This window comes from Quercus robur, chromosome 4 (genome assembly GCF_932294415.1).
Source record: "Quercus robur chromosome 4, dhQueRobu3.1, whole genome shotgun sequence".
Classification (NCBI taxonomy): Eukaryota; Viridiplantae; Streptophyta; class Magnoliopsida; order Fagales; family Fagaceae; genus Quercus; species Quercus robur.
In genome coordinates this window covers 35,215,751-35,231,937 of record NC_065537.1, presented here as the reverse complement: position 1 = coordinate 35,231,937, position 16,187 = coordinate 35,215,751, and the positions used below count along the sequence as shown (strand labels likewise).

The window sequence follows — 16,187 nt, the reverse complement described above, 5'->3', positions numbered from 1 at the left end:
AAGCATTATGTGACCATTAAAATTTAGACACATCAGATCTCATTTAAATTTTTAAAATTAAACATGTCAATTTTGCAAACCGTTTGCCACAGAGGTATTTTCTATTTGTGAGTTAATGGTAGGGATTACATTGACTGTAAATTGAAAATAATAGGTACCAAATTGACAACTACCAAAATGTAGGGACCAAATCGACTGACCCCAAAATGGTATTTTCGCTTTTTTTTTTTTTTTCTTTTTTTGATAAATAATTACAACATGCTGCTAACCCCGCAACTCGAACCCTTTCCTCCCTAGACCCCCAAGCACTTTGTACATGGGGAGGTGTCAATTCAGCCACAAGGCCTTTCGCTTTTGATTGTGTGTGTGTGGCTTCTTGGAGGGTTGGGTTTGGTCATCTGGGCTTCCTTCCCTCTTGCTTGAATTTAAGATCTTGACATGGGCTTTTTAATCCTAGTTGGTTGAATGGACCATTTAGTCTTTTGGATGAAATTTTTGACGTTTCAAGACCCATTTTGTGTAAACAAGGGTTTTGCACATTAAAGAATAAGTCTACCCTTTCAGTGCTATTATTGCCTAGCTCAGGAGAAATTATAAAGTATTCTGGTAGATCACGTCATTTGTCCACAATTCCACTAAAAAACTTTCACTTGTTTAAAATTGTTGAGTCTGTAATTATTTTCTGTTTAAAAAAATTTTATAACTAACAATTTTAAACAAGTAGAAGTTTTTTAGTGGAATGGTGAACCACATCACTTGTCCGCCATGTGGATCTTATAATTTCTCCTACCCCAAGGAGAGTTATTTAATATTTTCTCAACCGTTGTCCGATAAATATTTTCAGTTCTAGATTGATTTGGAGGAAAGTTTTTCTAACTTCTGAAATTGTTACCTAACATTTGAAATCGGTCTAGAGGAAAACTTTGTTTTTAGTGGGAAATTAGATAAGATACATTTACCAAACGCGCAGTCAGTTAAAAATGAAAGAATAGGCGCGTAGATAATTATTAAATATCCGTTGGAACGGTTGGTCAGTTGACCGACACTTTACTATATTCAAACTAGAACATCGAATCTCGCGGAACAAACATAGGACTATCCACCACCACAAGTGTTGTTGCATCCATTACTTCCTAACAATGAAATAAGTTTTAAGAAAATTTTCATAGCTACAGTTCAGATTTTGCCTATTCTTGTTCATCAAAATCTCTTTTTTGATTACAGCGAGGTGATTTCTTTCTAGTTTCTACGGAATTTGCCAACTTATGTTCGAATTTTTTGAGGAATTTTGTCATCATCGATTAACCATTTTTGGCGGTGATACCTTCACAGCTACACTTTTTCTTAAAAGGAGCTCAAATTTCTCAGCTTGCCACCGAGAAAGAATTTTGAACATTTGATTGTTGTCATCTCCATTACCATTGCACATTACGATACAAACTGGTTAGTTAGTATTACCATTTAATTATCGTTTCTGTCGGGTTTCATTTTTTTTTTTTTTCCAACATTCATTGATTGCTTTGGTCTCTCTTGTGCGAATAAACCATGGGATTTCTGATGAGTACATATGATCAATTTTTGTTAACTTTGAAACCATTTATCAAATCTGTGTAGTTTGATCAGGGGATGGAGCAATTTCGACAGATTGGGGAGGTACTAGGGAGCTTGAAAACTCTAATGGTTTTCAGAGACAATATCCAAATCAACTCGAGGCAGTGCAGTTTGTTGCTTGATATCTTCAGTTTCGCATATGAATCAATAGCAGAGGAGATGAGACAGAACTTGAGGTTTGAAGAAAAGCACATGAAATGGAAAGTCCTTGAGCGGCCTTTGAGGGAACTCCAAAAGATATTCAAGGAAGGAGAAGCCTATATTAAGCAGTGCTTGGAAACCAAGGATTGGTGGGCTAAAGCCATTACCCTCTATCAGAACACTGACTGCATTGAGTTTCACATCCACAACTTGCTTAGCTGTATTCCAATTGTCATCGAAGCAATTGAGATTGCAGGAGAGTTGTCTGGTTGGGATCAGGATGATATTCAAAGGAAGAAACTTGTGCACTCGAACAAGTACAAAGGAGAATATAAAGATTTGAAACTTTTCCAATGGAAATTCGGAAAGCAATACCTCATTGCACATGATTTTTGCAATCGAATTGACACAGTTTGGAATGAAGATAGATGGATGCTTCTAAACAAAATCCAGGAAAAGAAAGCTTTGGGTGCATCAAAGTATGACAAGCAACTCATTAATCTCCTTTTCAGAAACTTAGACGGATCAGAGCCTCTGAATGGAAAACTCTTGCCAACTTCAATCCTTGTAGGGTCTAAGGATTACATGGTGAGGCGGCGGTTAGGGGGTGGCAGTCAGTATAAGGAGATCCTATGGTTGGGAGAAAGCTTTGCCATAAGACACTTTTTCGGGAATATTGAGCCTCATATTCCAGAGATTTCTTCATTATTGTCTCTTTCCCACCCAAATATAATGAACTATTTTTGTGGCTTTACCGACGAGGAAAAGAAAGAGTGTTTTCTGGTTATGGAACTCATGAACAAAGACCTCTCCAATTACATCAAAGAGATTTCTGGCCCAAGAAAGCGGAATCCATTTTCTCTTGCTGTTGCACTTGATCTTATGCTTCAAATTGCAAGAGGAATGGAATATCTTCACTCAAAGAAAATTTACCATGGAGATTTGAATCCTTCTAACATTCTTGTCAAAGCAAGAGCCACCTCAACAGAAGGTTTCTTTCATGCTAAGCTTTCAGGGTTTGGACTATCCTATATTAAAAATGGCATCCAAAAGAGCTCTTCAAATCAATGTGGAACTGGAACCCTCCCATTCATTTGGTACGCACCTGAAGTTCTGGAAGAGCAAGAACAGACAGGAAGTGCTGAGAATTCCAAGTACACAGAAAAGTCTGATGTATACAGTTTTGGAATGGTTTGCTTTGAACTTTTAACTGGGAAAGTTCCTTTTGAGGATAGCCATCTTCAAGGAGACAAAATGAGTCGAAACATTAGGGCAGGGGAGAGGCCACTTTTTCCGTTCTATGCACCAAAATATCTGACCAATTTGACAAAGAGATGTTGGCATACTGATCCAAATCAAAGGCCAAGCTTCTCATCCATTTGTAGGATTCTTCGCTACACAAAACGGTTCCTAGCTTTGAATCCTGATTACAATAGCCAGCCTGACCCGCCAATGCCATTGGTAGATTACTGTGACATTGAGTCAGGGCTTTCGAGGAAACTCTCTTTCTGGGGGAGTTCTGATCCGTTGCCTATAACACAGATCCCATTTCAGATGTTTGTTTATAGAATTGAGGAGAAAAAGAGAACAAATACAAGCCTAAAAGATAATTCAGAATCAGGAAGTGATGGAGCATCAGCTTGTGGGGATGAAAATGTGACCATAATGGATGATCCAATATTCTTGCCAGCAAATGACAGGAAGGCTTTAGCTTCACCTGATAGCAAGAAAACCTTTATGTCAAGGAAATCTTTAGATTTGAAGGCAAACAAACAAGCAGGTGCTCTTCTTGTTTATTCATTCATAACTATTTCTCTAGAATAATTTAGAATAATATTAATTATTTGGAAGAGTATAATGCTTATAATGCCAAGAATCACAACAGATTTAACAATCTCTGAACAGTTATTTCTTTAAATAATACACCTTTTAAGCCCATCATTTCAAGTTCTTCATCTATGTAATATGGAATTTGACACTAGGAGAAAATGCAAAACAGTGCCAACTAATTTAGACAGACTATAAATATGCTGGCTATCCACTTTAACCTGCAGCTGAGTAAGAAAATATCATGTAAATGTTTTTCATTACAACATATCAGATGCAACTTGTGAAGAACTAGAATTGTTCAAAACTCTGCGACTACTACTTTTGCGAAAAAAAGAAAAAGAAAAAGTGGAAACAACTTGTACTGCTTCTAAATTGGTTTTGTGATAGATTTTCCTTGTAAAAGGTCTGGGAAGTATGAACATAATAGTCTGTAATTTAAAAATAAAAATAAAAAATGTTCTGCTCTCTAGCATACTCTCCTATCATCACTTTATTGAACACAAAGTAAAGAAGGAGAAAGATTCAAAGAATGCAATTCTATCAAAGATATTCTAGAATTATGCATAGAATGTATACTGAAGTTTATGTGGCACCTGGTCATTAAGTTAATCTGGCAGTCAAAATTTACTCACATGCTTAAACTATTTTACTGTTTCAGTGTTCTTGGTCCTGTTTATTACTTTGCTATGACACTAATCAATCACATTCCAGTAGTTTTTGCAATCTGAGATTGAGTTTCAGATGCTTCAGACATTAACTTATTCTGGCACTGGAGACATTCTTTTGAAAATATTATCCATTTTCATGTGGATTCTGTTATACAGGAACACCAAAAGGACGATCAGTAAGGCCTCCACAACTTTCCCCTTGTGGGCGTAGTATGAGAATGAGTTCAGAGGGCCAGCTGATGGTGATTAGTCCAACAATGATGAGTCCAAGAATACGTAGATCATCATCTGGTCATGCCGCCTCAGATTCCGAACTCCCATAGTCTTAAATCTTACCAAACCATTTGCCTCAGCAACAGCTTCACTCTTTTAACTTCTAGACATCACGTTAATTGTTAGATTCTCAGCCAACAACAAAAAAGAAAAAAAAAATAGTGAATTGTTAGATCAGAAATGTTTGGCCGTAGAGTAGGGCATTTTTGCTCAGATTATAATATTAGATTTTTTGAAAAGATGTACAGTTCAGTATGCCCTGCAGCAACTCATTACATCTGTATTATTCTTTATTTTGTGTGAAAAGGATTTTATTTTTATTTCGGTTTTTTTATTCATTGGAGAGAGAGAGAGAGAGAGAGAGAGAGAGAGAGAGAGAGTTCAACACAAAAAATAAAAGAAACTACAATGTGGGGATTAAGTAATTGAACTGCTGTTAAGCAGAAAACATGCCCAGAAGAATGAGCAAAGTTACATCTGAACATATCTGCATTGACATGCTAAATAGATGTCACATTTTTGGTAAGCATGTATCATATCATACAATACTTGGCTAAATCACAAGTTAATGCGGAGCTAATTAAAATGGATATGGTATAAAAAACTTCCTTTATCAGGAGAGGCCACCCTGGTAAAACATATCTCACTACTTGAAAATTTTAATCGGAAGACTACATAGCCACATAAATATACAGTTCTGAGTAGCAATCATGGTATAACCTAAACCCTTCTTAATAATTAAAGTTAATTTACATTCCTTTTCTGCTACTGGTTTGTTGGCAAGGTAACTGCTTGTGCAGGATATACACCACTCAAAAAATTATTGATACCACAGCTCGTGAATCTTCTCCAACTCCAGCGAACCTTGTTAACTTGTCTAAAAGATCTCTGGTGAAAATGATTGGAATCATTCATTGAAGAGTACCATGATCTTTATTCACTTAGCTTCTAATTTTTTGAGGTAGTGCAACTCAAACCCTGGTTTTGTACCAGCTATGCCCATATCTTGTCAACTTCCACTAATCTCTGATCTCAACAGTAAGGGTGTAACGTGGAGTACTCATCAAAGGGCAACAGCCAGAATCGGCAGGTTAATGGATTTCTTTGTCCTGTGCAATGCCATGTGGATGCAAGACAACTATAAAAAGCAACTTAGAAGGCTCCATAACAACTGTGTTCCCTCTCTTAGCCTTCAACCAGAGCAAATTTCAGGTCCAACTCATTTCCAACCAAAGAGGACTTTAGATTAATTGTTGTCACTAGCAAGCTAAGGTGATATGTTTGAGGAAGAGAACTGATTGCTATTACAAACATAGAGAGAACAATGTTTCTCACACCATCTGCAATAGTTTCATGCTTCCACTTGAGTTAGCAGCAACAACCACATTGGACTTTTTTCCCCAACAGACACTAGAAACAAACTGTCCCTTATCATCACCAATATCATTTCCAGAAACAGGATCAGTTGATCCAAATTTGTAAGAAGTGATTGGCATTGGCAGAGATCTATAATAGCTGTATACCTGAAAACAAAGGGGAAATAATTGCAGTTAGAAGTTGAACATAAGGCCTTGATTCTCGCAAAAAAAAAGGGGTTATGAAGGATCTATGTATCTTCTGGCTATTCACACAGGGATGACATCTCTAATAGGAAAGCCCATTAGTGTTACTTGATGGGGTGTGTATCAGCTGCTTGTGATCAGTATTCTAGATCTTATAATTGGATAATATTTAATAAATTAAATGCTGGCACCTAGCCCACATCATAGAAGCAGTTTCATAATTCCCTTAAGAGAGAGGATCTTAGGAAAAAGGTAGCCTCTCAAACCAAACAGATTTTTAGATTTCTATTAAAAAAAAAAAAAAACTGCACTCAAGTGCTGCAATTTTAATGGTAATAAATGCATCCATTCTCACAAGTAATAATTTAAGATGTTAGAATGCCAAACTCCCAAAAGACGAGGGATTTCGATAGTTCTTAGTTTATGATGACTACAAGATCAGAATTTTCTGCAATGAGGCAACATGAACTACCACGCCTTTTTTATAATCACTCCAACATCGGAGTGCTTATGCCACATAAAGTCCCATAATAAAAAATTAACATTATCAAAGTGAATTTTGACATCAAACAATTTTACCTCATTAGTTTCTGAGCCACATACTACGTATCCATCCAAAACAGACAAACCGACAAAATTCTGAGCAAGCAGTAGACAAGGAGTTAGAAATAAGAATTATATAGTGAATGCTCAAAAAGAGATATAACATACACAGACCACCCATACTGATACAGATACATACACATTTGTGTTCATGTGTGCGCACTTGTGTGTGTGTGATAGTGTCTAATAGATAATCTATGATGGTGCCATCCCATCCAGATTGATAAGGCCTCACCCATTTTCACATAAAAGGGCGAGTCACTACAATATTTGGGCCATTTAATTTATCAAGGGCCTTTTACATAAGAGACAAGGTGAAAAGCATGAATCAAATACTTATTTGTCAAAAACGAAATGTACTTTTTGGCCAAAACAAGTACTTCGATTCCTCTTTCAAGTATAAAGAAAGACTACTCAACAAATTCATGAATAATGTGGAAGATGCACACCTTTAAGTTTTATTTTATACACACACACACACACACACACACACATATAGATTCCAATATTGTCATATAGAGAAACCAACCTTCTCATTAGTATGACCAACAAAGGTTAAGCTACAAGCAGTGGAGGACAACCCAGTTGAGCTAGTTTTACTTAGATCCCAAAGCTTCAAAGTATTGTCAGTAGATGCAGAAACAAGGGTTTCTGAATCTAAAAATTTTACATAGCTGACAGCTTTCCCATGATCAGCTAATGAGCACCAAGGGATTCTTGTATGCCGAAGATCATAGCAGTAAATCTTGTAATCAGCGGATCCAAAAGCCAATAGATGAGTAGAGTAAGCCGAGAACTGAACACAGCAGACGTTGGCCGGGTTCCAAATGGTGACAATAGAATCTTTCTGCAAAAATAATCACATTAGAACCACTCCCCTAACTTTGTATAACAAATTCTCTCATAAAGATTATTACAGTACATTTAAGCAATAGTATGAGTTCAAATGATAGAATAACTAGGACCTTGAGGTCAGTAAGGGAACCTCAAATTTGGCACTTAATCATACTTGATACCAATGATCAACACTGATTTAAAAGGAAGTACATAATCATCAAAAAAGGTTCCATTGAGCGGTTACTCCAGTTGACCAACTAGACCAAAAATATATATCCTATGTGGGTCTAACAAATTGTGATGGATAGCCCCATATGTAAAAATGCTTGTAGAAGGCAATGAGGAGAGAAAAAACTTATTTCTTGCCCAATCATACAAAAATAGGTGGCTATGGATGTATTTGTGTTTCTGTGTGTAACATAACTCCTACGCTTGGGGTTCTCTTTCCCCCCTACCCTCTTTCACTTTTGAGTATTCTCAAGAAGGATAAATAATCAGCAATTGTAAATTTTAATTCATGGAAATACTAATATCAAGCAAGCTAAGCCATTATTAGATGACATGAGAGAGCATGCCTCATTAATGCTCCACAGTTTCACAGAACAGTCATCACTTCCACTTGCAAACTTTGTGGGGTCGGATTGAGAAAAGTCAACAGACCAAGCCCTCTTTTGGTGTTCCATGTATTGAGAGAATCCTTGACCAGTGCCTGCATCCCACATCTGGATTCCATCCATGCCCATTAGATTACAAGAAAATCACCAATAGTAGTTGTTAAAGAATATTATTAAACTCAAATAAAAGGTCGAGGATAAAAATATTACTGACAAAAAATAAAAAATAAAAACTTTTGGTGACATGAAATAAAAGACAAGGATCAATATTCCCTAAGTGAAGCATCTTTCAAAAGGAAACAGATGGCAATAAATAGTTTTGGAATTGAGTTCCTCATCAATCATCATGCATATATTTCCTAATATAAAAAAACTACAGCCAAATGCCAGTAGGCTAGTACCCATTTTAATCAAACGTACTAATGCAGTGCGTCACTCAGTAAAGTTATGGATACAGACCTGCTCTAACATCATATTGAACTTAGGTACACTCTTAGAGACATTCTCTGACAGCAGGTAGTCACAAAAAGCATCAGGGAAATTATGATAAGGTGATCTTCTTTAATATGGCTACTCTATTACAGGGCTCCAAGGTTTCCTTACTACACTTGGTTTAGGTTTTCTTTTAACAGTACCCTTATAAGGATTGAGAGCCTATACAATGACTACTATTGGACAGTTGTTTCATACAGTTCAATGTACAGTTTTCTCATTATTTTGACTTGAGGCTTCATACATACTTCCACAATCAGATCACCATTCACAGAAAATGATAACACACTTCTAAAGCCTAGCAAATGACTCTACTCGTGATGGTGAACCGCTTGAAGATGCTACCTTCTGCTGATGGTCAGGAGTCTTTTGTAGCTTAAAGTGACACATCCTGATAACTCACATGCAGTTCATATAGTCAACCAATTTATGATGGCACCTTGATCCACTCACTATGCAACAGTTCTTCACATTCTCCAATATCTCAAGGTCATTATATTCCATTAACTTTACTTCTCCTCCCAGTCACCTCTCATGATTCACACTTACACTGAGGCAGAATGGGTAGGAGACTTTACAAACAGGCACTCTTCTATGGTCTTCTGGCTTCCTACTTGGTGATTCTATTATCTCATGGTATAGCAAAAAAGCGGACTATGGTCGCTTAGTCTAGCACTGAAGCAGAATATAGGGCATTTTCTGATACTACATCTGAACTTCTATGGTTATACTGGCTTCTACAAGATAGAAGTGTCTGTTCATCTTCTCCCACTCCTACCAACTATGGTAAGAGTAATGCAATACATATAGCACCAATGATATTCTTCCATGAGTGAACCAAACATATTTAGATTGACTACTATTTCATTTGCCATTGTATAACATTACAGCTTCACTACATTGCCTCTCATGTCCATCATCATCTACTTTAGGATATCTTAAAGTTTTGCTCCATTGCTTCTCATAATCAACTGGATGAATCTTCACCAAATCTCATCCACTGGGATGGTTTTGGGATCTAGAATCCAAACTCAAGCTAGTCCCTTGAAATCCATTTTAGAGTTTAAGGAGAGACTTAGAATATAAGGTTTAAATCCCAATTGGGCCCAAGCCCAATTCACTATTGTACTACACTAAGTTTAGGTTTCCTGAATACACTAGGTTTAGGGCTTGTGTAGTGTACCACACTAGTTAGGATAGAGGGCTTGTGTAGTGTACCACACTAGTTAGGATAGAGAGCCTAATATAAAGATCAGATGTAATTTAATTAGAATTTATTTGAGAAGACCAAATATAATTTAGATAGAATTCATTTAGTGTCTGGGTTCTTTGTCCAACAGAACAATGGGTTATAATTCAGTTTTTTTTTTTTTAATAAACAAAATATAATAATTTAGAACCCTTTATAACTCTGACAATTAGTGCAATGTTGATGTGAAAAAATTTAAACTATCAAAAGCCTATATGGCAGCATATGAAGACCTATGCAAAAAGTCAAACACTTCCATTTTATTATTATTATATAACACCTATCTCACAGGTGAAAAGTGAAAACAGAACAAACATATATAACAAGTAAAAACATTATGTGTGAGGAATACACACCTGAACCACACCATCATAATCTGTTGATGCCAGATAGTTCTTGATGTAGTTGTTCCAGCAAACACAGCTAAGCTTTGATTTATTTGACATCTCAACAATGGGATAATGGATATCGACAGAGTCATCTAAAAGAGCAGAAAACTCAAAAATTTTGATTTTCTTTGATACTCCAGCTGCTGCAAGGTAGTCCTCATCGCGGTCAAAACTTAAAGAGCAAGTCACATTTGCAGAGTTGAGAAGATCTCCATTTCTTAATGTCCCACAGACTTCAAACTTGCTATAGTGACAAAACTTGCATAAACCTTCAAAAAAGGCTCCAAGCCGATCAACGCTTTTCTGATTTCTGCTTGGTTTTTCATGTTCATTTTTTACATGTGTCCACCTTTCTCGGTTATTTAGCACCTCTTTATCAGAGCGTTCTGCAATGGCATTTTCTCTAAGCTGGATTTGGGATCTCATGGAGAAGTAAGCATTCTCTAGCTGACCAATATTTCTCATCAATCTTTCTTCATTTAATTTTGAAACTGAAAATGATCTTGGTGACGCACCTGAATTTATAGAATCTAGAAGATGGAACCCCAATTTCCCTACGTTAGGAATTTCTTCCTGTCCCCAAGAAAAAGCTGTGGATGTCCCTATTAAGTGCCTTCTCTCAGCCAATTTAATATCTTCTTCTAAGCATTCTATATCTTCAGCTAACTTGGAGGCATGATTCTGTTTCTGTTCTTTCAATGAAATTAGGAAATGAAGTAATGGCTCTGATTCACCATCATCAACAGAACCAGATACTGAGAAATCATCCCCAGAATGCAATTCTTGGGATCCAAATAGCAGTTCAGACTGGAGTATTTCACTGTGGCACAGCAAATAAAAAAACTTCTAAATCCGCCACATTAAAACTATGTAATGGACCAAGAAATAGCAGGATTTATCATCAAATCAAATACATTGCAGCAGTTGATATCCAAAATTTAACAAAATTAATCAAACACAGTTGCAGCTTGTAATATTATATTTTCAAGAAGTGCAGGGGAAAGTAAAATTAACAGATAGATGGTCAAATAACATGTTTTTCCAGTCAAAAATGTCAGAAGCCTTCAATGGATGGTTCAGCGACTGATAAACATTTCCTCATAAGGGTCTATAGATTCACCTGGCTAGAACAGCAACTGAACATTATCCTACCCCTGAGCTATTTTTCTTGAATCCATTCTACATCTATTATCATGAAGATTTTCCAGGTGGGACCTAGCACTTGTCTACAAATTCAGGGCCTTTGTTCTTCATCATGCTGGAACCCAACACAATAGCTCTGATATTTTCAGGCCTATACACTATATAGGTTTGAGTAGGAATATTCCACATTTAAGAATATGAATAACTATTTGGATTACAAGTTGAAACCCTCAACCACTTTCGCTGAGCATTTGAAGGTCTCCCATTAGAGGATCGTTGATGTTCATAATATTAAATGAAGCTAAATGTAAAATTAACACAATATATCTGAACTGCTTATGAACTTAAGAGGTTAAGGACTCAAGATGCTTCGGCTTCATCATTAGTTGGCAGAAGTGCAATTATACCGCATATTGGTAGCTTGAGTTACTAAAATATTAATGACTAGCAAGACCTAGATACTTTAATCTAAATTAGGATAGGTTGCTAAACACACCTCAAAGACAAACACAAAAAAATGGGGGGCACCCACAGGGAGGGGGGGGGGGGGGGGGGGGGTTTGTTTAGCAAAAATTGTAACTTCTGGTGCATATCTCTGATATTTAATGTGGTACCAATGTATTGAAATATTCATACTTCAATGATTACAACCTCTACATTTAACAAAATGTTTAGAGAAGTTTGAAATTTAATGGTAGAAGGTAAAATAACTGAAATGCTGCATATAATGATACCTAGTTGTTGGGCGAGATGAAGGTTCAGGATGAAGAAGCCAAAGACAAAAGCCCGCCTCCCTTGGATTTTCTGAGAGAAAATTTGGTGGAAGAATCCGATGGCGCAAATCCAACATCACTGCAGAATGCGCCTCGCATGATTCAAAAATGCAGAGCAACTGATATAAAAAGCTGCATTAGTATTAAAATAGTATTTCAATTCAATTTTTAGGATGGAATCTGAAGAGAAAAATTAAAATTTAAGAGAACCAAGTACCAAAAAGAAAAATAAAGAACTAATCAATAGGAATATGAAGCAATTGAGTGAATGAAGATTGATGCATTTTCATTTCTTGTGCCAAATCTATTCATAGAAATTTATATTGCATTCATACTCAAGTTAGAAATGCCTCTCCCAAGGTGCACTAATCAATCATATCAATGAGATATTTTACTTCATCGGGCTACTTCAGGATTTAACTCATTTACATTTGAATGATATCATTGCTACTGCATATGAAACGTGGCTTCAAATATTCAGCAGGTGCTCCCAATCCACCCCTTCCACAGGCCCCATGAATGAATGTCTTACACCATACCAAGATACAAATAGGTATATCTTGGTAGGGGTACATAATAATATCACTGTATAGATGCCATATACCAGAAAAATTCAGTCTTAAAAGGTCCTCATAACCAAAATCTCATATCAATTTTAATTTATATAATGGTTTTCATACACAGCAAAGTGAGCTTATATTTAACATACTTGGCTTAAGCATCAAGTTTGATGTAAAAATAACTTAACAAAGAAGCAATAAGCAATACTCCAAGATTTTAATCTTATCTTTCAACAAACACATAACTACAAAACCAATTAAAAAAATAAAATTCTCACCTCAAAAAAAAGAACACCAAGACCATAGATGTTTGATGAAAATGTGCAACCTCTCTCATTGAGATTCTCTGGACTAGTATACCACTTCTCTTCTGACTGAACAGTTGCAGAAACGTACTGTTGTGCTGCCAGTGATTTATTTTGGCACCTGTGAACAGTTACAGGAATAGTCTGCTGTGTAGCCAGTGATTTATTTTGGCAGCTGGAATTGTTTTGAGACTGAAGTTCAGTGTGTCCTGAATCTTCTGGACCAGTGATTGAAATTTCAGTCTCTTTCATTGATTTAGTACTTAAGCCACCATTAGTCATGAAGTAAGGCTGTTGTCTAATAGAATTCATTTCCTCACATATTCTTCGCTGCTTTGCACCCAAACTAAGGTAGGCATGCTCATCTTGTTCCAATGGCCTTTTCCGAAATGATTCTTGACACATCACACCCTCTAATTCTCTCACGGCTGTTGAGGAACCAGTGTATTTAACTCTACTTGATTGCAGTAAAAAGAAACAAGATGGCTGTAAGTCATTTAAGACAACTCCTTGAGAGTGTGCGAAATCCACTAACTCCACAATCTGCCTGAATATAAGCACACTTTCAGCTTTGTTTAGTTTACTATGCCCAGGTTTAAGCCATTCCCTTAGGCTGATCCCATCATTGAACAGTTCAGGACCAGACCTATCAATTCTATGTGTGGAAGACTGACCATTGTTGGCACTTAATTTTAATAAAGCACTAGAAGCTACCTTAGTTACATCGTGCAGCTTTTCATCATTCTGGTCCCCAATTGCACCACCAAACCCACTGCAGGCCTCTGGGGCTCCACAGATAGATCCCTTTCCTGCCAAGGATTTCTTCACAAATAGCTGAGAAAAGCTAGATGTTGACAAGGTTTTCAATCGAGCAGGAGTAGTAGATAGTGAATTGCTTGAGATAATCTTGTCTTCACTAGCCCTCATATATGCAAAAACTCCCTTTGGTGCAGGATCAAGTAACTTGCTCGACAAAAGCTTCAGACTCCTCGGGTCAGAATTCATAGTTACTAACTCTTCTCTGACTCTCAACAATATTTGATCCTTGCCAGTAGAAGCCAAATCGCCCTGTGAACCCTTACTTCTAGACCCACTTGCTAACTGATATAGATATTGCCACTGGCCCTGCTTAGCTTTGTTGGGGCTACTAACTAAATCTAAATTTTGGTTCCTATAATTTCCCACTGTTAACTCTTCCACAAAACGCCCTGTATCAATTGTAGAACTAGTAGTCAGAGGCTCAGAACCATCTAAAGAAGCTATGCATCTATTTAAATCCTTCCCCTCCATGGCAGCCAAACAATCATTTTCTGATCTCTCCAGCCATTCACCTCTCACAGATAAGCAGGTCACTGGTGATCTCGAGAAATTTTGACCCTCTGGTTTCAGGGAAGGATCAAAATCTTTTCTTTTAAGTTCTTCATTTCCTACTGCATCATTTACAGCCATTTCCTCTGCAGCTCGTTTCATACCGTCGGAACACACCATTTAATCAATATGAATGTTTTGTTGTGCAAATGACCTACTCAAATGAAAATTACATTAGAAAAAGGGGGGGGAAAGATGAATTCATGGCTGAAATACAAGAATTAGAAAAAGGGGGGGAAAGATGAATTCATGGCTGGAATACAAGAATTAGAAAAAGGGGGGAAAAGATGAATTCATGGCTGGAATTTAGGATGACATCCAAAAAAAGAACAACAACAACAATAACATCAGCTCCAAAAAAGAATAACCTAAAAGGGAAGAGGGGTGAATTCTAAATCAGTTGAATCAATATCAACACAAAATGAAATAATGAATTAAAGCTTTTCAACTAATGGAGAGAGAGAGAAGCATAAGTTGTATTTATTTACTGTGAAAGTGGAATTTTTCCAATTTAAGCAGATCCATTAAATCAAAAGCACATTATGCCTTTGGAATGGCATAGAAATATCCATAAGTGATAATACATGAATTAGTAATCACACTCCTCTTAAAGAACAAACATTTCTTTTTGATATTAAGCAAACCAATTAAACCCCACTTTGAATTTGCTCTTCAAAGCATGAGAGAAAGCAATTCAACTACATATCCTTATTTTAAAAATAAATAAATAAAAAATTCACTACAACCATTCCTTGAACTTCAAATTAGAAAAATATACAAACCACATAACCAACATCATCATTACTATAAAAGAGCATCCATCCAACATGAATGCTTCAATTTTAAGTGCAGAAAATGAATCCTTACTTCCATTTTCTGTAACCAAAAAGTGTAAAAGAACAACCTTTGAAAAAAAAAAACAAGCACACATAGAACAATGAAGTAAACTCAATGAAATTCAAAAAAGTAAATGCAATACCATTAAAGAAAGCAGCAGCTGAGAGAGTGAGGGAACCAAAGACAAACTTGCCTGAAATAGAAAAATATCTTCCAACACATAAACAAGTGAAAGAATGTTGTTTGTTGCAACAAAAGTAAAAAGAGTCTTATCGGTATCTTTAGATTTTTATTTTTTGTGTGATACTTAAAAATAAAAATAAAAAAAACAAAGGACAAGGGAATTTTCTGAATTTACGTATGGTCCATATATTTTGAACAAATATTACTTCGTACCATTTTTTTATTATAGTAATTTAAAAGTAAGTTAGAACAGCTATGCTCAGAGATACTTGTGTTGGATCTGATTCTGAGGCTAAAAATGAAAGACCCCATCATTTATTTTTTTTCTCAGCTAATTCGTCTTCGCCTTACAGTCCACACGTTGGATCACAAGTTTACTGTTAATGGGTGGTAGCGTTTTATTAAATAGCACTCAGTCGGCCATTTATTTACTGTTTATGCCATTGCTTCTTAATCTTTCCCCCCGGACAATAATACCTCCCGTGATAGGGCCTTTTCAAGGCAAGTTCCGCTTTTATAACAACCAGAAAGACACGCATCTTTTATATGTTGCTTCACTTTTGATATTTTCATAATTATTTAGGATAAATTTTGGGTAATAAGTTGTTATTGATTTTTATTTTTATTTATCGATTATATTTTTTAACCTACCTTTAATTGTTGTCACTTTTATATTATGAGAATAACGTGGACATAACTTTATTATTTTCGTTAATCATACGAAGAGGTTTGTATTGTTGTACTTTTTT

General features: G+C 36.1%; 2 protein-coding genes across 4 annotated transcripts; one reads left to right on the top strand and one right to left on the bottom strand.

Annotated features, from left to right (window-relative positions):
• The first annotated feature begins 1,083 nt into the window (after positions 1 to 1,083).
• LOC126721206 (uncharacterized) lies at positions 1,084 to 4,829 on the top strand. 2 transcript variants are annotated; one of them, XM_050424248.1, is made up of 3 exons: positions 1,084 to 1,443; positions 1,624 to 3,532; positions 4,407 to 4,829. In XM_050424248.1, exons 2-3 carry the CDS (start codon positions 1,627 to 1,629, stop codon positions 4,571 to 4,573), a joined length of 2,073 nt encoding a protein of 690 aa, XP_050280205.1. In that variant the 5' UTR covers positions 1,084 to 1,443; positions 1,624 to 1,626; the 3' UTR covers positions 4,574 to 4,829. The 2 variants fall into 2 exon arrangements, with proteins under 2 accessions (XP_050280205.1, XP_050280204.1); XM_050424247.1 differs by having other exon boundaries at positions 1,615 to 3,532.
• A 323-nt stretch (positions 4,830 to 5,152) lies between these two features.
• On the bottom strand, positions 5,153 to 15,709 carry LOC126721205 (protein SUPPRESSOR OF PHYA-105 1-like). 2 transcript variants are annotated; one of them, XM_050424246.1, is made up of 8 exons: positions 15,449 to 15,709; positions 13,024 to 14,572; positions 12,147 to 12,304; positions 10,237 to 11,089; positions 8,101 to 8,247; positions 7,218 to 7,535; positions 6,665 to 6,724; positions 5,153 to 6,046 (listed from the first exon to the last, which is right to left on the bottom strand). In XM_050424246.1, the coding sequence occupies exons 2-8, from the start codon at positions 14,536 to 14,538 to the stop codon at positions 5,855 to 5,857; spliced, it is 3,243 nt and encodes a 1,080-aa protein (XP_050280203.1). In that variant the 5' UTR covers positions 14,539 to 14,572; positions 15,449 to 15,709; the 3' UTR covers positions 5,153 to 5,854. The 2 variants fall into 2 exon arrangements, with proteins under 2 accessions (XP_050280203.1, XP_050280202.1); XM_050424245.1 differs by having other exon boundaries at positions 15,398 to 15,708.
• Between the last annotated feature and the right edge of the window lie 478 nt (positions 15,710 to 16,187).

Coding starts and splice junctions, on each gene's coding strand:
- LOC126721206 (XM_050424248.1), top strand. CDS start 1,627: ATGGAGCAATTTCGACAGATTGGGGAGGTACTAGGGAGCTTGAAAACT. Junction 3,533..4,406: donor GAAGGCAAACAAACAAGCAG/GTGCTCTTCTTG, acceptor TCTGTTATACAG/GAACACCAAAAGGACGATCA.
- LOC126721205 (XM_050424246.1), bottom strand. CDS start 14,538: ATGGTGTGTTCCGACGGTATGAAACGAGCTGCAGAGGAAATGGCTGTA. Junction 11,090..12,146: donor TCATCTCGCCCAACAACTAG/GTATCATTATAT, acceptor GCTGTGCCACAG/TGAAATACTCCAGTCTGAAC. Junction 6,047..6,664: donor GTGGCTCAGAAACTAATGAG/GTAAAATTGTTT, acceptor CTTTGTTTTCAG/GTATACAGCTATTATAGATC.